Genomic DNA, 25,559 nt, shown 5'->3' with positions numbered 1-25,559 from the left:
CCTTGGTTTTGCCTTCACGTCCCTCTCTTCAGCCCAGGCCCCGGGATGAGAGACATGGCCTCGGGGTTGGGGAGATCCACAGGGCCTCGGAGACAGAAGCGAACGCCCTCTTCTCCTCAGGACCTTCTGGCCTTCCCAGGAGATCCGGCCTCCTTCCCGCCTCCTCTTCCCGTTCTTTGCAGGCATTTCATCTCATCATCACGACTGCCAGATGGATCCCAAATATCAGCTCCATTGGTTAGTCAATTAGGATTGTGGGCGTGAGAATTCACTATGTTTGTTATCTTTTCTTTTATTTAAACACTACACAAATATGTATTTGTATATATGTGTCACTCTAAAATATCTAATTAACGAGGCTTGCCACCTTCTATATTCTCATCAAAGAGTGTTGATAGGGCAATTATTCAAAGTCTCTTGAATAAAGAGTTCAGAAATAGTACAAAATGTAACTGTATACTATGAATACTATTTTAGGCAACAGATCCTGCTGTGGCCATCTTCCTTTGCTTCTTTGTGAATTCAATGAAGGGCTTCCATTCTTCTTGGAAGTCTCTGTGTATTTGTTTGTTGTGCAGCTGAAGTTACTTTGTCCTTTTTGGCCACTTCGAAAACTTTTGTCATCCAGTTGTCTGGTGTTGGCATGTCTTGTTGTTTCCATAGTTTTGCGTATTCAGTTCTTGCTTCTGTTGTCATATAAAGAAAGAGTCTTTCTTGATGTTTCCCAGTAGAAAAAGTTATGGTTTTTTTTTTCCTGTGAAAATTATTCATTTATTTTGTGCTGGACTTATTGATGCAGAATTTATTATTGGGTCCCAAGTACAGTTGAGTCTCACTTATCCAACATAAACGGGCCAGCGCCATGTTGGATAAGTGAATATGTTGGATAATAAGGAGGCATTAAGGAAAAGCCTATTAAACATCAAATTAGGTTATGATTTTACAATTGAAACACCAAAACATCATGTTAGACAACAAATTTGGCAGAAAAAGTAGTTCAATACGCAGTAATGCTATGTAGTAATTACTTTATTTACAAATTTAGCACCAAAATATCACGATATATTGAAAACATTGACTACAAAAATGTGTTGGATAATCCAGAACGTTGGATAAGCGAGTGTTGGATAAGTGAGACTCTACTGTAAATTTGTTTAGATACCAGAAGTGAACTCAAGTCTTGAACGTGGGAGCTCAAGTTTTCTGCAATGCCCAAGGGTGCTTTTGCACACTTAAAGGTATAGAGCAACTATGCCTATTCCTGGAGATGCCGGATGTTCTGGTTTTAATGGGATTTTGTACTCTAGAATAGTTTCCATGTCTCTGTGGATTTTTATTCAGAATTTGTTACCTTTTGGCAAATCCCAACATATCATGTGTGTGTATTTGAGAGTTTTTCTGGAGTTTTGTACCATCTATGTATCATTTTGTTGAAATTTTATTTAATTGTGTGACTCCTTGTAAATTTTAGTCATTTTTACCAGAGCTCTTCTCATTCTCGTGGAGTTATTGCTTAGCCTAGAGTTTTCACCCACTGAATCATAGGTTTTTTAATTTCTTTATCAATTGTAAAATCTTTCAGAAGAAATTGATGCAGCTTCCCAATTGGTTAGTTTTTTGTCTGTAGCAGTTGGTTCCGCTGATTCTCCGAATCTTGTGTCTAGACGAAGTCTCTGTTGGAGTCGATTATAATGGAAACATGTCATTGTTGATTCTTCTTTTTGTTTATTTATTTATCTATTGCAACATTTCTACCCCATCCTTCTCACCCATCAAGGGGACTCAGGGTGGCTTACAATATAAAACATATAAGCCGCCCTGAGTCCCCTCGGGTGAGAAGGGCGGGGTATAAATGTTGTAAATAAATAAATAAATATATCAAAGAATACAATCACATTTCAAAATTCCATTTAAATTAAATTACATTCAAACTTTCATAAATATACATATAAATACAGTAGAGTCTCACTTATGCAACACTCGCTTATCCAACGTTCTGGATATTCCAACACATTTTTGTAGTCGATGTTTTCAATAAATCATGATATTTTGGTGCTAAATTCGTAAATACAGTAATTGCTACATAGCATTATTTCGTACTGAACTACTTTTTCTGTCAAATTTGTTGTATAACAGGATGTTTTGGAGCTTAATTTGTAAAATCATAACCTAATTTGATGTTTAATAGGCTTTTCCTTAATCCCTCCTTATTATCCAACATATTTACTTATCCAACGTTCTGCCGGCCTGTTTATGTTGGATAAGTGAGACTCTACTGTAAACATTCAAGGCACCTTTCAAGTCCAAACCGGGTCTGTCATTATACCTTGGATCATATAGTTGTCATTTCTGCTGCTACTATTGCTCAAAAGCCTGGTCCCACAACCTTTCTGCCTTTCTTTCACAGAGGAAATGTGATTTTGGGCTGAGAATCTCGGAGTAGAGCCTGTGGAGGGATTTCTTTCCCTTGAAAGAAAGAAGAGGAGGAAAAACATCTTGGATACGGTTGGGTTCTTCACCAGAGTGGTTCCAACATGGAGAGACCCAACTCACGTGGGCCTGAAGCAGGACCTGGGGGCAGTGGGGAATCCTGGGAAAGAACCAGACATGAGTCCCTGAGTGTGGACCTTGACAGCTCGGACACACAGCGCCAGCGCTTCAGGCAGTCCTCCTACCAAGAGGGTGAAGGACCCCGAGGGGTTTGCAGTCGTCTCCACGATCTGTGCCGCCAGTGGCTGAAGCCAGAGCAGCACACCAAGGCCGAGGTGCTGGACCTGGTGACCCTGGAGCAGTTCCTGAGCATCCTGCCCCCAGAGATGGGGAGCTGGGTCCGAGAGTGTGGGGCAGAGACCTGTTCCCAGGCGGTGGCCCTGGCGGAAGGCTTCCTCCTGAGTCGGGCCGAGGACAAGGAGCAGGAAGGACAGGTGAGAGCATTCCCTCTGGGTTTCACTATCCTGGGGGCTGATGGACAGGTTGAACGTACATCCTGCCTTTCTTCCAAGATGGGACCGATGTGGGGGATGAGCAAGGCCCTGCTCCCTCGGCCTCTTTCCCCACCTGCTCTGCCCCTCCGTCTCTACCGTCAGCTTGGTTGATGCTCTGCTCAAGATAGAACATAGACAATGATGGGAGGGGGAGGGGGCATTGGTTCTAAACTAGGTTGCCATCTCAGAGTTATTCTTTCCAAAAAGGTCTAGAGGTCTGTGATATTTCTGAACTTTTCCCAAACTCCTTCTGGAATGCTCTGTGCTCTTCCAGGCCCATCATAATAACTCCATGGAAGTCCCTGCACCAGAGGAATCTCCACCAGACACCACCCAGAGTCTCAGGCAGAAGGAGCTGAAGCGGGAAGGAGACGGGGCTGCCGCCTTGCAGGGTGAGAAGGAACTCTTCTGGGAGTTTTGGGGTTTTGTGCCAGTGGAAATCCCGCTTTGGGGGGATGAGTGCACACCCACAGTTTGAGCTTCAGAAGGTGAACATGCCGGATCATTTGGCCTTGAGATGGGTATATATCTTAAACTCATGTCTTTTCTGTGATGTTTTAAGGACTTTAATATGTATTTTATAGAAAGGCAGTTTTAATGTGGATCTTTTATAGAAATATGTATCTTTGTTGAATTTTGACAAAGGTTGTGTTTTTAAAATTTTGTGGTAACCTGCCTGGAACTGCAAGAAGAGGCGAGTAAAAAAATAAAATAATAATAATAATAATAATAATAATAATAATAATAATAATAATTGTTATATGTAGGCATAGGGTTGCTAGAGGTGTCATTTCAGTTTGATTTGCAGTTTTCTTTCTTGCACCAAGCCCAATGCTGGTTTCACTTGAACATCCTCACAGCACTGCTTGTGAGATAAAGTCCTAAACCCTCACATTGTACATCTTCTTGGGCTGTTGAATGTGCCTGTGTTCTTAGGGCCGTTTCCTCATGGGTTTCTTTATAGGACTGCAATTGTCACAATTGGCAATTGTCTGAGGCCTGTTTCTGTGACCAGCTTTCCACCCCTTGCTTTCTCTCCAGGGTCTGGAATGATGCTGTTGCCGAATCCTCAGCCGTTTCTCCCCCTTTGCGATGGAGTGGGACTGAATCAGGTAAGCAGAAGGATTCCTGGGAGAGGAGGACTGGGCCTGCCGGGGTGCCTTTGGTTCCAGGCTTAATGATCAACATCTGTTGAAACAGACAAGATCGAATGCGTTTCCTTAGAAGTGAAATACTGAAGGCACAATTGCAAGGAGGGAAAAATATTAAGAGAAAACAAAAGAAATCAGAATGGATGTTCAAAGAACTTTCAACGGAGCTAAGATTCAAAAGGGACATGTGCAAGAAATGGAAAGGAGGGGGGGGGGGTCACCAAAGAATGTAAAGGACTAACCAGCATGAGTAGGAAAAAGGTCTCACAATCTAACTCAGAACATGAGGTCAGAAGAGAAAATGAGCCAAGAGTAATGTCTGTGCCTGGAGAAGGTGGTGAGATGCTAACCAGGGATAGGGAAGAGTTAGAACATGGCCTCAGTCTTCTCCCAAAAGGAAATCGGCATTCTACCTGAGCAAGATGGAGCAACTGGAAATGCAACCCCAAATAGGTAAAGGAGTGGTCCTGGAATACCTAGCCACTCTAAATGAATCCCAGTCTCCAGGGCCAGGTGAACTACAACCAAGAGTATTGAACTAACAGCAGTAATCAAAGGTTGTCTCTATCTCCAAGAATGGACCAAAAAGAGGTCCCCTAACAATGACCATCCAGTTATCTTGACCTGGCCCATAAGCAGTTGAAGCAGCTGTTTAGACTCTTGAATTTTTATAAGGAGGAGATTGTTTGATGTGGATTGATAATCGTTATAGAGGGAGCAGATCTGTTTGTTTGCTATTATGGGCTCTTTATCGAACTAGTTTTTGTGTCTGACCCTGGACTGCCTCGGTGTTCTTTGCCAATCATATAAGGGATTCAAACAAGGTGGATTTGTAATGGTTTGGGAGACAAAGGGTGGAGTGCCGCAGAGTTCTGTCCTAGGCCTAGTACTGCTCAAGATGCGCATCATATTTTGAGATGACACCAAATTAGCAGGGATAGAATTCACAATGGCCTGAACATGTTAGAGAGCTGAGCCAAAACTAACACAATTAATTTCAACAAGAATATATCTAGAGTAGTACACTTAGGCAGGAGGAAAATGCCAGTTCTGGGCACCTCAATAAAGGCTGGAACATGCTCAGATTCCATTTCTGATTCTACATATCAATTAAGAAATTGTTGTTAACTGTGATCAACCCGTCGTCTCTACCAAGCTTACAACTGTGGCATGGAGGCCTTGGCCCTTTCCCTTTCAAACAATCTGCTTTAAATATTTTCTTGTTATTATTTTCCTTGACATGTGAGAAGGGAATCTTTTCTTCTGGTTCTCGCAGAAGCAGAGGCAGCAGGAGGACATTTTTGCTCCCTGGCTTCAGGTAGGATTTGGCTAAGATTTGGCTAAGATTTGGCTAAAATTTTAAACTGAGTGTAGGCTTGGCTCCTGTGGTCAAAGTCTAACTGCTGTGTGACTGTTGTGTTGAAAGAGAGCCAGGTACTTAAGTTGATTGACAGCAGGCATTGTTCCCTGTTAATTGAGTTTCTGGGAAAGCTTCATTTGCCAGAGGCTGATCTCTGAAGGGCAGTTGGTTCTCGCAGAAGCAGAGGCAGCAGGAGGACATTTTTGCTCCCTGGCTTCAGGTAGGATTTGGCTAAGATTTGGCTAAGATTTGGCTAAAATTTTAAACTGAGTGTAGGCTTGGCTCCTGTGGTCAAAGTCTAACTGCTGTGTGACTGTTGTGTTGAAAGAGAGCCAGGTACTTAAGTTGATTGACAGCAGGCATTGTTCCCTGTTAATTGAGTTTCTGGGAAAGCTTCATTTGCCAGAGGCTGATCTCTGAAGGGCAGTTGGTTCTCGCAGAAGCAGAGGCAGCAGGAGGACATTTTTGCTCCATGGCTTCAGGTAGGATTTGGCTAAGACACTTTTACTAAATATCCTTTGCAGTACATACAGGAAACAAAACAACATAAACAAATACACAAAGAGGTGGTTTGGGGCAGTCTGCACATAAAAGTGTGTGCATATTACTTAACTGTACAAAGATCCCACTTGGCCACCACACTCACCAAGAGATGCAGCAAAAGCAAAACATTCCCATCACATGCACCAGCTGTGGCATGTTCCACTTTTTCACACAAAAACTAGTCAACTACATCTGCTCCAAATGCAAACAGATGACTCTGATGGAGCAGAGGATCCAACAGCTCGAGCACCGTATTAAGACCCTTAAGGACATTCAGGCACTCGAGCTCTTCTTGGACACTGCACAACACTCTGCTGTAGATCTGCAGCCTGCATCACACCAACACCACCATGACCATGATCAGGAACCTTATGGGGAGATCAACTCACAGGTAGACAACCCTCAGGCTTGGAAGGAGGTCACCCATAGAAGGAGACATAGGACCCAGCAGCCTCCGCAGACCTCCTCTGCTCAGCTGGATTTACACAACAGATTTGAAATTCTTACATCATTAACATACAATCAGGAAACTCATCTTGTGGAGGACCACAGTTTCTTAGATACCACTCAGTGGACCACCCTGGATCAATGCGCAGGGGATAGCCCTGACGGGGACAGTGCATCACCACATTCACACTTATGTAATCATGCGAATGCTCCATCCCCAATCGTAGACCAGGAGCAACAGGAACATCCTTGGGAGAGTAATGGGCTCTCGGATGTATCTCAATGGATTGTCATTGATGAATGCACTGGGGATGTTGAGGAGGAGGACAACACTTTACACCTACATGATTCACTTCAACAGGAACACTCTTCAGGGGACATACACACTGTCTTGAACAAAAGGGACCCTGTCAATCCTCAAAGGAAACAGGTCTTGGTAGTAGGCGACTCTCTCCTTAGAGGAACGGAAGCCACCATTTCCAGACCGGATGGGATGGCTCGAGAAACATGCTGCCTCCCGGGGGCAAAAATACACCATATCACTCAGAGGCTCAGCAGGCTCCTAAAGCCCCATCACCCTCCCCACCTTATGTTGATTCATGTAGGTACCAATGACACCGCTAGGCATACTTTTCAAAAGATCACAAATGATTTTCGAGCTCTGGGAACAAAGCTAAAACTGTATAATGTACATGTGATCTTTTCATCCCTCCTCCCCGTTGTAGGACACGGCTCTACAAGGGCCGGAAAAATAGTACAGGTCAATAACTGGCTCAGAAAATGGTGTCAAGAGGAGCATTTTGGCTTCCTTGACCATGGTCTACTCTTCCAAGAGGATGGACTACTGGCAAGCGATGGGGTGCATCTCACACAAGTAGGAAAACATCTTTTTGCACACAGACTCACAAACCTCATCAGGCGCACTTTAAACTAGATCCACTGGGGGAGGGGAACAACAGCCTGGCGAACACTATATTACCCATGACCACAGGGAACCGCCAAAAGGCTAAACAGAGGGCTGCACAAACACAGCAAGGACCAAGTACGGAAAGCACAATAATCCCAAATAAACAGCTCAAGGGGAGGTCACAGGGGCTTACATGTCTTTACACCAATGCACAGAGCATGGGAAATAAGCAAGACGAACTCCAACTCTTAGCACAGCACCACACAAACGATGTCATAGGCATCACTGAAACCTGGTGGGATGACTCCCATCACTGGAATGTAGCCATTGAGGGCTATAACCTCTTTCACAGAAATAGAACAAAGGGGAGAGGAGGGGGAGTAGCTTTATATGTCAAAAACAGTTACATTGCAGAAGAAATGCAAGACTGTAATCTGGGAAACCAGCTTGAAAGCATCTGGATAAGAATCAAGGGAACCGGGACTCAAAAAGATCTTGTCGTGGGTGTCTACTACAGACCTCCAAGTCAGGATGAAGGACTCGATGAAGCCTTCTGTCAACAGCTGACCAAACAGGCACAAAGAAGAGATATAGTAGTCATGGGCGATTTCAATTATCCCGATATCTGCTGGAAAACAAACTCAGCCAAGAGTACAAAGTCCAACAAATTCCTCACTTGCCTTGCAGATAATTTTATGGTCCAGAAGGTAGAAGAGGCAACAAGGGGGTCAGCAACTCTTGATCTAATCTTAACAAATGTGGAAGACCTGATCAATACAGTTGAAGTGGTTGGATCCTTAGGGGCAAGTGACCATGTGCTCCTGCAGTTTGCAATACAAAGGAATGCTGAAACTAAGACAAGTCAGACACGCATTCTGGACTTTAAGAGAGCTGACTTCCAAAAAATGAAGGAATTACTGAGCGGCATTCCATGGGCGCCGATATTAAAAAACAAGGGAGTTAAGGATGGATGGGAGTTTTTCAAAAGTGAAATACTCAAGGCGCAAATGCAAACAGTGCCAATAAAGAAGAAAAATAAGACAAGTGCAAAGAAGCCAGAATGGATGTCCAAAGAACTTCTAACTGAGCTAAAGCTCAAAAGTGACATGCACAAGAAGTGGAAAAGGGGAGAAATCACCAAAGAAGAATTCAAACGTATAGCCAACACCTGCAGGGAAAAGGTTCGCAAGGCTAAAGCGAAAAATGAGCTCAGGCTTGCCAGGGACATAAAAAACAACAAAAAAGGCTTTTTTGCTTACGTTGGTAGAAAAAGGAAGAACAAGGAGGCAATAGGGCCACTGTGAGGAGAAGATGGGGTGATGGTGACAGGGGACAGGGAAAAGGCAGAACTGCTTAATGCCTTCTTTGCCTCAGTCTTCTCACAAAAAGAAAGCCATCTTCAACCCCAGAAACATGGAATGGACGAAGGATTGGGGGAAATCCAACCCCAAATAGGGAAACAAGTTGTCCAGGAACACCTGGCCTCTCTAAACGAATTCAAGTCCCCAGGGCCAGATCAGCTACATCCAAGAGTATTGAAGGAACTAGCGGAAGTTATTTCAGAACCACTGGCAATTATCTTCGAGAGTTCTTGGAGAACGGGAGAAGTCCCAGCAGATTGGAGGAGGGCGAATGTGGTCCCTATCTTCAAGAAGGGAAAAAAGAACGACCCAAACAATTACCAACCGGTCAGCCTCACATCAATACCAGGCAAGATCCTGGAAAAGATCGCTAAGGAAGTGGTCTGTGAACATTTAGAAACAAATGCTGTCATTGCTAATAGTCAACACGGATTTATCAAAAACAAATCATGCCAGACTAATCTGATCTCTTTTTTCGATAGAGTTACAAGCTGGAATGCCGTGGATGTAGCCTACCTGGATTTCAGTAAGGCCTTCGACAAGGTCCCCCACGACCTTCTGGCAAACAAGCTAGTAAAATGTGGGCTAGACAAAACTACGGTTAGGTGGATCTGTAATTGGCTAAGCGAACGAACCCAAAGGGTGCTCACCAATGCGTCGTCTTCATCATGGAAAGAAGTGACAAGTGGAGTGCCGCAGGGCTCCGTCCTGGGCCCGGTTCTGTTCAACATCTTTATTAACGACTTAGACGAAGGGTTAGAAGGCACGATCATCAAGTTTGCAGACGACACAAAACTGGGAGGGAGAGCCAACACTCCAGAAGACAGGAGCAGAATTCAAAACGATCTTGACAGACTAGAGAGATGGGCCGAAACTCACAAAATGAAGTTCAACAGGGACAAATGCAAGATACTTCACTTCGGCAGAAAAAATGGAATGCAAAGATACAGAATGGGGGACGCCTGGCTTGACAGCAGTGTGTGCGAAAAAGACCTTGGAGTCCTTGTGGACAACACGTTAAACATGAGCCAACAATGTGATGCGGCAGCTAAAAAAGCCAATGGGATTCTGGCCTGCATCAAGAGGGGAATAGCATCTAGATCCAGGGAAGTCCTGCTCCCCCTCTTTCTATTCTGCCTTGGTCAGACCACACCTGGAATCACACTGTGTCCAATTCCGGGCACCTCAATTGAAGGGAGATGTTGACAAGCTGGAAAGCGTCCAGAGGAGGGCGACTAAAATGATTAAGGGTCTGGAGAACAAGCCCTATGAGGAGCGGCTTAAAGAGCTGGGCATGTTTAGCCTGCAGAAGAGAAGGCTGAGAGGAGATATGATAGCCATGTACAAATATGTGAAGGGAAGTCATAGGGAGGAGGGAGCAAGCTTGTTTTCTGCTGCCCTGCAGACTAGGACACGGAACAATGGCTTCAAACTACAGGAAAGGAGATTCCACCTGAACATCAGGAAGAACTTCCTCACGGTGAGAAGGGCTGTTCGGCAGTGGAACTCTCTCCCCCGGGCCGTGGTGGAGGCTCCTTCTTTGGAGGCTTTGAGGCAGAGGCTGGATGACCATCTGTCGGGGGTGCTTTGAATGCGATTTCCTGCTTCTTAGCAGGGGGTTGGACTGGATGGCCCATGAGGTCTCTTCCAACTCTACTATTCTATGATTCCGCCAGGGCCCAATCGCCTTTGAGGACGTGGCTGTGGATTTCTCCCTGGAGGAGTGGGTTCTCCTGAATCCGGACCAGAAAGCCTTGCACAAGCAGATCATGGAGGAGATGAATGGGATTGTGGACTCTCTTGGTAAGGCTCCCTCACTGATGGGGATTTCTGTTTCAAAAGGCAGTATTATCCTACATCATCACAGTCACTGAGGGTCTGCAAGGCAGGGCTTGTCTTAGAAATATATGAAATAATAATAATAATAATAATATAACATTAGCACCAATTCAGACTCAAGTGGGAAGATTTCCATAACGGGTCAAAATTACAAAAGGTTTATTTACAAAAAAAAAATTAAATAACTCTCTTTCTAAATAGTAAAGGACTGGGTCTGAGCTGCTCTCTGTTTCCATCTCTTCTTGGGATTAAAAGAGAGGGAAAAACTCCAAGCCCTACATCTCTCCTGACACACAAGCAGAGAGAGGTCTTAATACACACAGTACACACTGAGATATAAGTCAGAAATCTGAAGCAAAAGCATGCACCATTCTACAAAACCAATCAGAATGAGAGAAAGAAACCGAGAGAACAAATAGATACATCCCAACTGTCAATCAGGAGACAAGGGGGAGGGATTCCTTCAGCCTATTCTGAAACTAGCTCACGGGAATCGATCGGAGATGGAAGAATAGAGTTCCCCCAAAGTTACGGATGGTGCGCTAAAAGAGAGGAAGACGATAAAGTGTAACTATGAAAAAGTTAGTGAAGCTTTGTATGTTTGGTTTACGCAGTCCAGAGACAAAGGTGTGCCCATTTCAGGGCCTATTTTACAGCAAAAGGCGTTGCGTTTTTGAAAGGAATGTAATGAAGGGGATCCAGATTTTACAGCAAGCATTGGTTGGCTCGACAAGTGGAAGAAATGTTATGGAATCCGTCAGCTAAGTGTTTGTGGTGAGAAGCTGTCATCAAATTATCAAGAAATGGAGGCATTCATGAAAAAAATATTCAAGAATTTATTGAAACTGAAAACCTAACGGGCGATCAGATGTTGAATTGTGACGAGACCGGCCTCAGTTGCAAAGTGTTACCCAGTAGGAGTCTTGCAGCCAGAACTGAAGCAGCAGCCCCTGGCTAAAAGCACAGCAAAGAGAGGCTGACAATTTTAGCGTGCAGCAATGCTACCGCAAACCACAAAATGGACCTTGCAATGATTGGGAAGCCCAAAAATCCCAGAGCCTTTAAAACAATTTCAAAAAACGCTCTTCCTGTGAAATAGTACAATCAAAAAAGTGTGTTGCTGACCAGTGAAATTTTCAAAGATGATGATGATCATGATTACACTTTATTTATATTCCACCCTATCTCCTCGAGGGGACTCAGGGCGGATCACAGTACACATACAAGGCAAACATTCAATGCCGTTTGGAGACAGGACAGAAAAGAATAAGACCAACAGAAGGAGGTATGTCGTCTTGAAGTCCAGTTTTTTGGTGCCTTGGAGGCTGATGTTGGGCTCAGATTCAGTCACAGGGGTGCTGTTGCTTCATTCTCTATGACGGAGAGCTATCAGAACTTCCTCCTTCCAACTTCCTCTTCGTCACCACATTTCTGGTCTTGATGTTTATGATGTCGTAAAATACCTCCCCCGCAATTTACAGTACCTAATTTCTCTACTTACAGCTCATAGACTGTTTTCGAACTGCTTAGGTAAACAGTGAGCTGGGCTTGAGGTCGAGCGCTCACCCCCAACCGGGCTTCGAACTGGCCACCTTTCGGTTGGTAGATCTTAGTACTGCTGGTGATTTACCAGCTGTGCTACAGCCCAGCCCTAAGGAATTTGTTCCTTCCATGGATAAATTTTTAAAAGAAAATGACCTGCCCAGAAATGCGGTTTTGTTGCTAGTTAATGCCCCGACACCCCCTGATGCAGAGGAGCTTCAAGAGGGGAACATGAAGGCGATGTTTCTTCCACATAATGTAACCGCCGTATGACAACCGATGGATCTCGGCGTTTTGGAAACACCTAAAAAGGAACTATCGCAGGAAGCTATTGTCGGCAATGATAGAAGAAATAGAATAAGGGCAAGACAGGATTGAAAAATGGAAACGCATCCGTGTAAAGGAAGTTGCTTCTTGGGTTGCAAGGGCATGGACTGTGGTTGGGGTCCAACAATTGCCAGGTCTTGGAAGAAGTTGTTAGGCGAAGATAAGGATGAGATTATGGGAAGGAAAAGCACAGATGAAACCGAAGAAAGCATTCTACCCTTAGTACGGCGTGTCCCTCGGTGTGAGAATGCATCTTCACAAAAAGTTGGAAGTTGGATGAACGAAGATGATCAGTATGAAATAACGGATGAAGAAATTGTTGCTCTTATCAGTAACGATGGCGACGAAACTGATGATCAGGCATCAACTGTCGAGCCTCTCAGAATCTCGCACAAGGATAGGGTTAGGGCTCTAGAAACCACAATCACACACATTGAGCAACAAGAAGCAACGGGGATTGACAAAATGATGCTGCAAAGATGGCGAGACTTGGCAGCGGAGAAACAGCAGTTGTCAGAAAAGCAGGCAAGGATCACAGATTTTAAAAAATCTTCACAAGACTGAACTTTTTACAGATTTAACTTCCGACAGTGTTAGTTTATGCAATTCTATATTTATAGTCAATTTTTAGTAGTAAATACTTTTGTAGTCAATGCTTTCAATACATTGCGATGTTTTGGTGCTAAATTCGTAAATATAGTGATTTCTCCATAATGTTACCATGTATTGAACTGCTTTTTATGTCAATTTCTTGTAAAACATGATGTTTTGGTGCTTAATTTGTAAAATCATAATGCAATTTGACCTTTAATAGGCTTTTCCTTAATCCCTCCTTGTTATCCAACATTTTCACTTATCCAATGTTCTGCTGGTCAGTTTATGTTGGATAAGCGAGACTCTACTGTACTCTGAAATTAGGTATGGGATCTTCTACGTTGGAGTGGAAAAATCCAACATTAAGGGAGCATGGGAAAAGAGAACTGGGACTGGGGGAGAGAAAGAAAAAGGAGGGAAGGATGGTGAAATGGGTGGTAGTTGGTAAAGTCTAAAGCTAGAGAAAAAAGGCAAGCATTTGGATGTGAAGGGGAAAGGCATCCATTCCCCAGAGAGAAGGAGACGGAATAAACAACCGGGCTGGGCTGAGCAACAGGGAGCCTCAGGAGCGTATGTTACTCATCTCTCTCTTAGAGGCTCCAGGCAGACAACCAGGGTCCATCTTCACTGAACAAGGGGAGGGGAAAGGACAACGTGTATATCTCCTTTTCCTCCATGTCTGTGTTGTTTTGAGGATCATTTCAATCCACTTCTTATCCCACATCCTTTGAGTCTTTATGACTCACACTGAGGAATGATTGTTTATGTTCTTCTTCACAGTAGATAACGGGGAGAAGAGCCATGTATGCACCAAATACAGGAAGCATTTTGGACACAACTGGGGCCTTCGTCAACAGCAGCAAGCCCACAGAGAAGATGGAGGTTCTGCCAAAGAAAGGCCTGACAAATGCAGTGTATGTGGGAGGTGTTTTACCCAAAATATGGCACTTGTGCTTCATAAGACACTCGATGTTGGGAAAAGCCATCTTAAAGGGAAAGTATCTGCAAAATGTGTGGTGAAACACAAAAAAATTCACACAGGTCAGGAACCATACAGATGCCAAGAGTGTGGGAAGTGTTTTGCTTCCAGTTCAGCCTTGTTGAGCCACAAAAGACTCCACACAGGAGAGAAGCCATACCAGTGCCAGGAGTGTGGGAAATGTTTTGCTTCCATTTCAGACTTGGTGAGGCACAAAAGAAGCCACACAGGAGAGAAGCCTTACAAATGCCATGAATGTGGAAAATGTTTTACTCGGACTTCATCCCTTAACCAGCACCAGAGAACACATACAGGCTAAAAAACAGCCATTGTGGGTAAATGTCTGATTTCAAACAGGACTCTTTGAGAAGTTCTGTGTCAGATTTGGTGGAGTCCCCGTTCTTGTTATTTGAACCTGTAAGTTGGAGGTCCTGTTCTCTGGAGCAGCAGAAAGCAAGCTCTGTGTGACAGTGTACAGATGTGTGAGGGAAGAATCTTTTTGATCCCACCACACACACAGATACCACCAATTATAAAGATGTCTTATGGATGATGATTTTAATTATTTATTTATTTAATTATCTTCTTCGCTGCCACCAATGGAGGAGATGTCGGCAGATGGCACTGGTTCTTTTTATACCTTCTTTGTTTATTTTACCTCAGATGTTGATATTGCTTAACTTGGTATATAATTGTGACAGAGACTTAGATGGAATTAAATCAAAACAAGTTTATTGCTTGTACAGAGCTTGATGGTTTCTTATAACTTTTTAAAGGCACTTAGCTTAATGGTTACAAACAGATATGAGGTGTTCAAACTTTCAAAATACTTCTTCCTCTCAGCTAAACTAAAACCTGATCCTCCTGGATCTACTGGGATTAACTTTCCCTAATCCACAGCCTCTGTAAATGACCCTAAACAAGTCCCCTAACTTGCTCAGTCTGGCCTAATAGAGGTCTGTCCTTCTGGTTCCCTTCAGTCTTGAAACCAGACTGCTCCCTGTGATTTAAAATCACAGACTGTCTAAAATAAATCCTTTTATTTTAGACCTGACTCAAATTCTTTTATTTGAGTCACCCTGATCCTCCACATGAGAATCAGTCTTCTTCCTGCGACTAAAAATCACAGACTGAAACTGGGTTTTAAAACATTCCCCTTTTCCTTTCCAAATGGCGGTTGGCTCCGCCCCCGTTGTCATAGCAGCCGGTTCTTCAATGCTGGTATTAACAGCTCTAATACTCACCATTTTAAATTAACTAAACCTGACTGTTTAAACAAATCAAATAAACATGTCATCATTAAACAAAATAAAATCATACACTTCTTTACACACCTCCCAACCCATAAAGATTATTTTTGACTTTTCTATAACTTAGAATGGTCAAAAATAATAATACGGATTGTAATTAAAAATATACAACAATACATATTAACACACATTTAACATATAAGATCAACACATTATCATGCAACATATATAAACACAAAGCTTCATTGTTGCAACCTCTAATACGTCCTGGAAAGTGAATCAGCCACAATGTTGTTTCTACCTTTTACATGTTTTATCTCAAAGGAGTAATCCTGCAGTAACAGGCTCCATCGGAGAAGCTTGTTATTAGTTCCCTTGGTGTTATCTAGCCATTTTAATGGGGCATGATTAGTTTGGAGGGTGAACCTCCTCCCCCATAAATAAGGTCTTAATTTTTGTATAGCCCAAACTATGGCTAAGCACTCCTTTTCGATAGTTGACATGCTGCACTCCCGAGGAAGTAATTTTTTTACTCAGAAAGAGGATTGGACGATTTTCCCCTTCTGTGTCAACCTGACTTAAGACGGCTCCTAATCCAGTATCAGAAGCATCACAGGTCAAAATAAAAGGTGCGTCAAAATCTGGGGCTTTTAAAACAGAATTCGATGTAAGGGCCTGTTTTAATTGTTCCATGGACTTCTGACATTCAGGGGACCAAATTACTTGATTGGGGCAGTTCTTTCTAGTAAGATCAGTTAGAGGGGCTGCTAAAGTACTAAATGATGGTATAAATTTCCGGTAATATCCTGCTAAACCAAGAAATGATCTTACTTGCTTTTTGGTCTTTGGGATAGGCCATTGGTGGATGGCTTCAACCTTGGTTAGCTCCGGTCCAATACTTCCACAACCTACTATGTGACCTAAATATTGGGTTGTGCGGTTCCCTATCCGGCACTTGGAAGCCTTGATAGTTAGACCTGCCTCCTTTAACCGACTCAACACTTGATTTAAGTGTTTCAAGTGATCTTCCCAATTCGAACTAAAAATCCCTATGTTGTCCATGTAAGCCACACAGAAATCTCCCATACCACTAAGTACTCTGTCCACTAAACGTTGAAACGTGGCTGGGCTGTTTTTTAAACCAAAAGGTAAAACGGTGAACTCATATAATCCCCCATGAGTCCTGAAAGCTGTCTTTGCCTGGTCTTGAGGTGCCATAGGTACCTGCCAAAATCCCTTGGTTAAATCCAGGCTGCTGATAAAATTAGCCTTCCCCATCCTCTCTAACAGATCATCTAACCGAGGCATAGGGTAGGTATCTGATTGTGTTACTTTGTTTAAAAGACGATAGTCCACACAGAACCTTATGGTGTTATCAGGCTTTTGAACCAAAACAATTGGTGAGGCCCATGGGCTGCTTGATGGTACTACAATACCCATGTCTAACATTTCTTTTACCTCCCTCTCAATGCATTTAGTTATTTTGCCTGTAACTCGATATGGAGGAGATGCTATGGGTGGAGTATCACCAGTGATGATTTGATGATAAATCCCTTGTACTCTCCCTGGGAGATCAGAAAACAAATTATCATACTTGTTTAATAACTTCCTAATTTGTTTCTGTTGACTCTGGGACAATCCTTCATCAACCTTTACTTGCTCACTATTTCTATAGGCTCTCCTATTTCCTTCCCAAAAGGGAAAAGTACCGGTTTCCTCCCCCGAAATTATCATACATACATTTACAGATCTATTCACATATGGTTTTAACATACTTACATGCACCAGCTTTTCTATATTAGACTGTTCATCATATATAGAATAGTTCACGCCACTGTGTCTTTTGATGACTTTCCATGGTCCAGTCCAATCTAATTGGAGCTTGTTGGTCTTGGTCGGTGTAAGATACAGGACCTCATCCCCTATCTCGAAGCTCTTGCATCTGGCAGTTGAATCATATTGAGCTTTCTGTCTTTGCTGGGCTGTAGCTAGATGTTCTTGGGCGGTGTTCCTGGCCATTTCCATTGTTGACTGTAGATCTTTGATGTATTTGGTCACTGAAACAGGTTCCGGTCTTGGACATGCTTCCCAGAATTCCCTGACTAAATCAAGCGGTCCTCGCACTCGCCTCCCATACAACAATTCAAAGGGGCTATAGCCAGTGGTGTCTTGGGGAACTTCCCTATAGGCAAATAATAATTGCTGGAGCTTGATGTCCCAGTCATGTGGGTGTTGCTGACTGTAAGACTTAATCATGCGAACCAAGGTCTTATTCAGGTTTTCAACAAGGCTATTGGTTTGTGGATGATAGGCTGATGATGTCAAATGCCTTATTCCACACAGTTCCAGCAATTTTTCCATTAACCTAGAAGTGAACTGGGTTCCCAAATCCGATACTAGCTCTTTAGGGTAACCTGTTCTTCCCCATATCGAGAGCAGTGCATTGGCTATTGTTGTTGTCTCGATGTTTGATAGGGCTACTGCCTCAGGATAACGAGTTGCGTAGTCAATCATAGTCAGAATATATCTGCATCCTCTCCTACTTCGTTTGGGAAGGGGACCAATGATATCTATGCCCACTCTAGAAAAAGGTTCCCCAATTAGTGGCATTGGGACTAATGGAGCCTTAAGTTTATCCCTTCCTGAGCTGAGCATTTCGATGGCGTGGGTTCGAATCCCACCGCTGCCACCAATTTGTACAGATGTGTGAGGGAAGAATCTTTTTGATCCCACCACACACACAGATACCACCAATTATAAAGATGTCTTATGGATGATGATTTTAATTATTTATTTATTTAATTATCTTCTTCGCTGCCACCAATGGAGGAGATGTCGGCAGATGGCACTGGTTCTTTTTATACCTTCTTTGTTTATTTTACCTCAGATGTTGATATTGCTTAACTTGGTATATAATTGTGACAGAGACTTAGATGGAATTAAATCAAAACAAGTTTATTGCTTGTACAGAGCTTGATGGTTTCTTATAACTTTTTAAAGGCACTTAGCTTAATGGTTACAAACAGATATGAGGTGTTCAAACTTTCAAAATACTTCTTCCTCTCAGCTAAACTAAAACCTGATCCTCCTGGATCTACTGGGATTAACTTTCCCTAATCCACAGCCTCTGTAAATGACCCTAAACAAGTCCCCTAACTTGCTTAGTCTGGCCTAATAGAGGTCTGTCCTTCTGGTTCCCTTCAGTCTTGAAACCAGACTGCTCCCTGTGATTTAAAATCACAGACTGTCTAAAATAAATCCTTTTATTTTAGACCTGACTCAAATTCTTTTATTTGAGTCACCCTGATCCTCCACATGAGAATCAGTCTTCTTCCTGCGACTAAAAATCACAGACTGAAACTGGGTTTTAAAACATTCCCCTTTTCCTTTCCAAATGGCGGTTGGCTCCGCCCCCGTTGTCATAGCAGCCGGTTCTTCAATGCTGGTATTAACAGCTCTAATACTCACCATTTTAAATTAACTAAACCTGACTGTTTAAACAAATCAAATAAACATGTCATCATTAAACAAAATAAAATCATACACTTCTTTACACACCTCCCAACCCATAAAGATTATTTTTGACTTTTCTATAACTTAGAATGGTCAAAAATAATAATACGGATTGTAATTAAAAATATACAACAATACATATTAACACACATTTAACATATAAGATCAACACATTATCATGCAACATATATAAACACAAAGCTTCATTGTTGCAACCTCTAATACGTCCTGGAAAGTGAATCAGCCACAATGTTGTTTCTACCTTTTACATGTTTTATCTCAAAGGAGTAATCCTGCAGTAACAGGCTCCATCGGAGAAGCTTGTTATTAGTTCCCTTGGTGTTATCTAGCCATTTTAATGGGGCATGATTAGTTTGGAGGGTGAACCTCCTCCCCCATAAATAAGGTCTTAATTTTTGTATAGCCCAAACTATGGCTAAGCACTCCTTTTCGATAGTTGACATGCTGCACTCCCGAGGAAGTAATTTTTTACTCAGAAAGAGGATTGGACGATTTTCCCCTTCTGTGTCAACCTGACTTAAGACGGCTCCTAATCCAGTATCAGAAGCATCACAGGTCAAAATAAAAGGTGCGTCAAAATCTGGGGCTTTTAAAACAGAATTCGATGTAAGGGCCTGTTTTAATTGTTCCATGGACTTCTGACATTCAGGGGACCAAATTACTTGATTGGGGCAGTTCTTTCTAGTAAGATCAGTTAGAGGGGCTGCTAAAGTACTAAATGATGGTATAAATTTCCGGTAATATCCTGCTAAACCAAGAAATGATCTTACTTGCTTTTTGGTCTTTGGGATAGGCCATTGGTGGATGGCTTCAACCTTGGTTAGCTCCGGTCCAATACTTCCACAACCTACTATGTGACCTAAATATTGGGTTGTGCGGTTCCCTATCCGGCACTTGGAAGCCTTGATAGTTAGACCTGCCTCCTTTAACCGACTCAACACTTGATTTAAGTGTTTCAAGTGATCTTCCCAATTCGAACTAAAAATCCCTATGTCGTCCATGTAAGCCACACAGAAATCTCCCATACCACTAAGTACTCTGTCCACTAAACGTTGAAACGTGGCTGGGCTGTTTTTTAAACCAAAAGGTAAAACGGTGAACTCATATAATCCCCCATGAGTCCTGAAAGCTGTCTTTGCCTGGTCTTGAGGTGCCATAGGTACCTGCCAAAATCCCTTGGTTAAATCCAGGCTGCTGATAAAATTAGCCTTCCCCATCCTCTCTAACAGATCATCTAACCGAGGCATAGGGTAGGTATCTGATTGTGTTACTTTGTTTAAAAGACGATAGTCCACACAGAACCTTATGGTGTTATCAGGCTTTTGAACCAAAACAATTGGTGAGGCCCATGGGCTGCTTGATGGTACTACAATACCCATGTCTAACATTTCTTTTACCTCCCTCTCAATGCATTTAGTTATTTTGCCTGTAACTCGATATGGAGGAGATGCTATGGGTGGAGTATCACCAGTGATGATTTGATGATAAATCCCTTGTACTCTCCCTGGGAGATCAGAAAACAAATTATCATACTTGTTTAATAACTTCCTAATTTGTTTCTGTTGACTCTGGGACAATCCTTCATCAACCTTTACTTGCTCACTATTTCTATAGGCTCTCCTATTTCCTTCCCAAAAGGGAAAAGTACCGGTTTCCTCCCCCGAAATTATCATACATACATTTACAGATCTATTCACATATGGTTTTAACATACTTACATGCACCAGCTTTTCTATATTAGACTGTTCATCATATATAGAATAGTTCACGCCACTGTGTCTTTTGATGACTTTCCATGGTCCAGTCCAATCTAATTGGAGCTTGTTGGTCTTGGTCGGTGTAAGATACAGGACCTCATCCCCTATCTCGAAGCTCTTGCATCTGGCAGTTGAATCATATTGAGCTTTCTGTCTTTGCTGGGCTGTAGCTAGATGTTCTTGGGCGGTGTTCCTGGCCATTTCCATTGTTGACTGTAGATCTTTGATGTATTTGGTCACTGAAACAGGTTCCGGTCTTGGACATGCTTCCCAGAATTCCCTGACTAAATCAAGCGGTCCTCGCACTCGCCTCCCATACAACAATTCAAAGGGGCTATAGCCAGTGGTGTCTTGGGGAACTTCCCTATAGGCAAATAATAATTGCTGGAGCTTGATGTCCCAGTCATGTGGGTGTTGCTGACTGTAAGACTTAATCATGCGAACCAAGGTCTTATTCAGGTTTTCAACAAGGCTATTGGTTTGTGGATGATAGGCTGATGATGTCAAATGCCTTATTCCACACAGTTCCAGCAATTTTTCCATTAACCTAGAAGTGAACTGGGTTCCCAAATCTGATACTAGCTCTTTAGGGTAACCTGTTCTTCCCCATATCGAGAGCAGTGCATTGGCTATTGTTGTTGTCTCGATGTTTGATAGGGCTACTGCCTCAGGATAACGAGTTGCGTAGTCAATCATAGTCAGAATATATCTGCATCCTCTCCTACTTAGTTTGGGAAGGGGACCAATGATATCTATGCCCACTCTAGAAAAAGGTTCCCCAATTAGTGGCATTGGGACTAATGGAGCCTTAAGTTTATCCCTTCCTGAGCTGAGCATTTCGATGGCGTGGGTTCGAATCCCACCGCTGCCACCAATTTGTACAGATGTGTGAGGGAAGAATCTTTTTGATCCCACCACACACACAGATACCACCAATTATAAAGATGTCTTATGGATGATGATTTTAATTATTTATTTATTTAATTATCTTCTTCGCTGCCACCAATGGAGGAGATGTCGGCAGATGGCACTGGTTCTTTTTATACCTTCTTTGTTTATTTTACCTCAGATGTTGATATTGCTTAACTTGGTATATAATTGTGACAGAGACTTAGATGGAATTAAATCAAAACAAGTTTATTGCTTGTACAGAGCTTGATGGTTTCTTATAACTTTTTAAAGGCACTTAGCTTAATGGTTACAAACAGATATGAGGTGTTCAAACTTTCAAAATACTTCTTCCTCTTAGCTAAACTAAAACCTGATCCTCCTGGATCTACTGGGATTAACTTTCCCTAATCCACAGCCTCTGTAAATGACCCTAAACAAGTCCCCTAATTTGCTTAGTCTGGCCTAATAGAGGTCTGTCCTTCTGGTTCCCTTCAGTCTTGAAACCAGACTGCTCCCTGTGATTTAAAATCACAGACTGTCTAAAATAAATCCTTTTATTTTAGACCTGACTCAAATTCTTTTATTTGAGTCACCCTGATCCTCCACATGAGAATCAGTCTTCTTCCTGCGACTAAAAATCACAGACTGAAACTGGGTTTTAAAACATTCCCCTTTTCCTTTCCAAATGGCGGTTGGCTCCGCCCCCGTTGTCATAGCAGCCGGTTCTTCAATGCTGGTATTAACAGCTCTAATACTCACCATTTTAAATTAACTAAACCTGACTGTTTAAACAAATCAAATAAACATGTCATCATTAAACAAAATAAAATCATACACTTCTTTACAGACAGTCCTTCAGAGCACTGGTCCTCAACCTGTGAGTCCCCAGATGTTTTGGCCTTCAACTCCCATAAATCCTAATAGCTGGTAAACTGGCTGGGATTTCTGGGAGTTGTAGGCCAAAACACCTGGGGACCCACAGGTTGAGGACCACTGCTTCAGAGCGTTAAATATGATTGTCTTGTCACCTCGTCTGAAAAGAAATAAACCATATGTAATTCCATCAGTTGTTCCTTTGGTCTTAGTTTCCAGCTCCATTTCCACCTTGGTTGCAAATGTCCAGTTTTGAACGTTGTTTCCCTACAGAAACATCCTCTGTTTTCCTCTTTAGTCGGGAGTGGTTAGCTTGAGAAAACTACAACTGGTGCTGATGCTGATCAGGACAGAGATAAGAAGGCTAAAGCCATAATCATATTGTGCCTTCAACCCAATCAGCTGGTGCATGTGAGAAACAAAGTTTCCGCTAACGAAGTGTGGGATTCTCTTAAAGCAGTGCATCAGAGGGAATCCTGTATTTCACAGCTGATATGGACTAAGAGACTGTACAATACTAAGCTAAAGAAGAGCCAGGATGTTAAGCGGCACCTAGATTTGATGAAGCAGCTTTTTGTTGAAGCAGAGGTGTGTGGAGTTGAATTTTCAGAGGCTCAGAAATGCTTTGTACTACTGGCAAGTCTATCAGATGAGTGGGACTATCTGATCCAGTCGTTCCAAAGTTTGAGGGTCCAGGATTTGTCACTGGACTTGGGTTGTTGTAAAGTCCTCGAGGAGCTGGACAAACAAAAGTTTGAGAAGTCCCAGAAGCAAGAGGAGCCCGAGTATGTCCAGGAGGGGCGCAAGAGATGGACTTCCAACCAGATGGTGATGGTGACAACCAAGAGACATCTGTGTATGGAGTCAAAACAAAGAATGTTATTCCTGTGGGCGAGGAGGCCATATCGCCAGGAATTGTCCAGGTGCCAAGAAGAGGCCTTTCAGAGGGAGATATTCTTGTGGGAAAGGCGGAGGTGCAAAATCAACAACATCTGCTGCCCATGCTTTCATGGCTGCCAGTGATCCTGTTCAAGGGGAGAACAAGTGGTTCCTGGACTCTGGAGCAACTCATCACATTGTAATAGATCCAAAGATGTGGAAGAACCTGAAGGATACAGCAGGTACAACTGTGACTTTGGCAGATGGGACTGTGAGAACCATCAATAAGTGTGGGACTGCATATATTTCTTGTTTGGGAGTTAATTGGGAATATGTAATTTGTGTTCCAGATCTTAAGACCAATTGGTTGAGTGTCGCAACATTGACAGAATGTGATTATGATGTTTTAAATGTTTTTAGTTTTTAATGCCTTTTGTATTATATTGCTGATGTGATGGCACTGTGTTGCCAATTTGTAAGCCGCACTGAGTCCCCCAGGGGAGAAGGGCGGGGTAGAAATACTGGAAATAAATAAATAAATAAATAAATTATAAAGTTGTCTTTAAAGGAATTTATTGCTTTGTTTTGAAAAAAGGAAAAATTGTGTGAAAAGGAGTTAAAAGAAACAAATTGTTTCAAATGATTTGCAAATTTGCAAAGATGGTGCAGAGGTTTATTATGTAAAGAAACAAATTGTGCATGATAGATGCATTCATTATCTGCACAGAGCAATGGGACATACTGATGTCAAAGTGCTGAATCAAATGCTAAATGTTTGCATAGATTTTGAATGTGAGAAATGTGACCATCTGCTAGATTGTGCAGTTTGTAAAGAGGTAAAGGTTAAACCAATTCAGTTTTCAAAGAAATCCAAAATCAAAGTAGACGAAATGTTTGAAATTGTTCATGTTCACCTGGCTGGACCATTTAATAAGAGTGAAGGAGGGTCTAGTTTTGCATTGTTGCTGGTGGAAAGATTAACCAGATTTGCATACATTTATTTTCTCAAGGAAAAAGTGCAGAAAAGAGAATGGAGGTGTTGCAGGTGATGAAAAATTGCATGATGAAAGATTCAGGTTGTTCTTCTAGAATTTGGCCTGAAGCCCTGCACACGAGTAATTTCATTGTGAATCGTTTGTGGAATGAGTGTATCAAAGATTTTCCATTTAAAAAGATGTACAATAAAGCTCCAAATTTGAAGTATGTAAAGGTTTTTGGTCAGTTTGCAAATGTGCTCATACCTGCTAGTCAAAGAACAAAAGGTGAGCCAAAGTGGCGCAGATTGAGATTTCTAGGATTCTACAAATATAAGCTCAAGTTTCACAGCAGCCCAGGGAGAGTAAGATACTCAAAAGTGGCATATTTTGATAAGGATGCAGGTTGGGAAAGACTGCACCTGAATAAGGGGGTTCTAAATGGTAGCTCAGAAGAAGCAGAAGTTCTGCGAACGCAAAAGGTCAAAAACAGGTAGTTAAGGAGGAGAAGGTCTCCACTCCTGACAAAGGAAAAGCACAAACACCACAAAAAGGACAGCAAACCACAAGGCTTCTGTTAAGAGAGAGAAAAAGCCAGTTTCAAACCTTCCGTTTTTGAGCAAGGTGATTGAACGGACAGTGGCGGGACAGCTACAGCAATTCTTAGATGAGACTGTGGGCTTAGACCCCTTCCAATCAGGCTTTCGTTCAGGTCATGGGACAGAGACTGTCTTGGTAGCTATTACGGATGAAATTCGTCGTCAGTTAGACCGGGGCGGATCAGCGCTATTGGTACTCTTGGACCTTACAGCTGCATTCGACACCGTGGGCCATGACTTGCTGATCCATCGATTGGCTATGTCTGGTGTACGAGGTTTAGCTCTTCAATGGTTCAATTCATTTCTCTGGGACCGGAGACAGAGGGTGGAGTGGTCAGGACAAAGCTCTGAGAGCTCGTGCCTTTGCTGTGGAGTTCCCCAGGGTGCTATCCTTTTGCCCCTGTTATTTAACATCTACGTCCGACCACTTGCTGGACTCGTGCGGAGCTTTGGCCTAGAGTGCTACCAGTATGCAGATGATACCCAGCTACTCTTGCGTCTCGAACCTGGGACAACCACGATTCCTGAGAACTTTAAGCTGTGTTTGGAAGCAGTGATGAGTTGGCTGCGAGCAAGTAGACTAAAAGTGAATCCTGCGAAAACTGAGATACTCTGGCCCGGCCAGACACCAGAGTTAACCCAGTCACTGCCTGATTTCGATGGGGAAGTTCTGGTTCCGTCTTGTGATGCCTCATGGGCCTTGTAGTCCTGTTCCTGGTACTATCGTGGCAGATGAAGAGGAAAACATGGGGTTTTCGCCGGTTCAAC

General features: G+C 42.7%; 2 protein-coding genes across 7 annotated transcripts in view; one reads left to right on the top strand and one right to left on the bottom strand.

Annotated features, from left to right (window-relative positions):
* LOC134296836 (zinc finger protein 43-like) overlaps window positions 1–3,708 on the top strand; it is a 149,409-nt gene extending 145,701 nt beyond the window's left edge. Inside the window, exons 2-4 of one of the 6 annotated variants that reach the window (XM_062972739.1) lie at window positions 183–237; window positions 2,408–2,924; window positions 3,259–3,708. In XM_062972739.1, coding sequence (XP_062828809.1) covers window positions 2,535–2,924; window positions 3,259–3,462 — 594 coding nt within the window. In that variant the 5' untranslated portion in view covers window positions 183–237; window positions 2,408–2,534 and the 3' untranslated portion in view covers window positions 3,463–3,708. Of the gene's footprint in view, window positions 1–120; window positions 261–2,407; window positions 2,925–3,258 lie in introns of all 6 variants that reach the window. The other 5 variants (XM_062972737.1, XM_062972740.1, XM_062972738.1 and 2 more) reach the window with 5 other exon arrangements.
* A 7,363-nt stretch (window positions 3,709–11,071) lies between these two features.
* On the bottom strand, window positions 11,072–18,074 carry LOC134297164 (uncharacterized). The gene is made up of 2 exons (XM_062974293.1): window positions 16,116–18,074; window positions 11,072–11,134 (listed from the first exon to the last, which is right to left on the bottom strand). The coding sequence occupies exons 1-2, from the start codon at window positions 17,937–17,939 to the stop codon at window positions 11,072–11,074; spliced, it is 1,887 nt and encodes a 628-aa protein (XP_062830363.1). The 5' UTR covers window positions 17,940–18,074.
* Window positions 18,075–25,559: the final 7,485 nt, after the last annotated feature.

This window comes from Anolis carolinensis, chromosome 2 (assembly GCF_035594765.1).
Source record: "Anolis carolinensis isolate JA03-04 chromosome 2, rAnoCar3.1.pri, whole genome shotgun sequence".
Classification (NCBI taxonomy): Eukaryota; Metazoa; Chordata; class Lepidosauria; order Squamata; family Dactyloidae; genus Anolis; species Anolis carolinensis.
The sequence above is the reverse complement of the archived record's forward strand: the minus strand, read 5'-3'. Positions and strand labels throughout refer to the sequence as shown.

Coding starts and splice junctions, on each gene's coding strand:
- LOC134297164 (XM_062974293.1), bottom strand. CDS start 17,939: ATGCTCAGCTCAGGAAGGGATAAACTTAAGGCTCCATTAGTCCCAATG. Junction 11,135..16,115: donor TCCCAAAGACCAAAAAGCAA/GTAAGATCATTT, acceptor CCTCTCTTTTAG/CGCACCATCCGTAACTTTGG.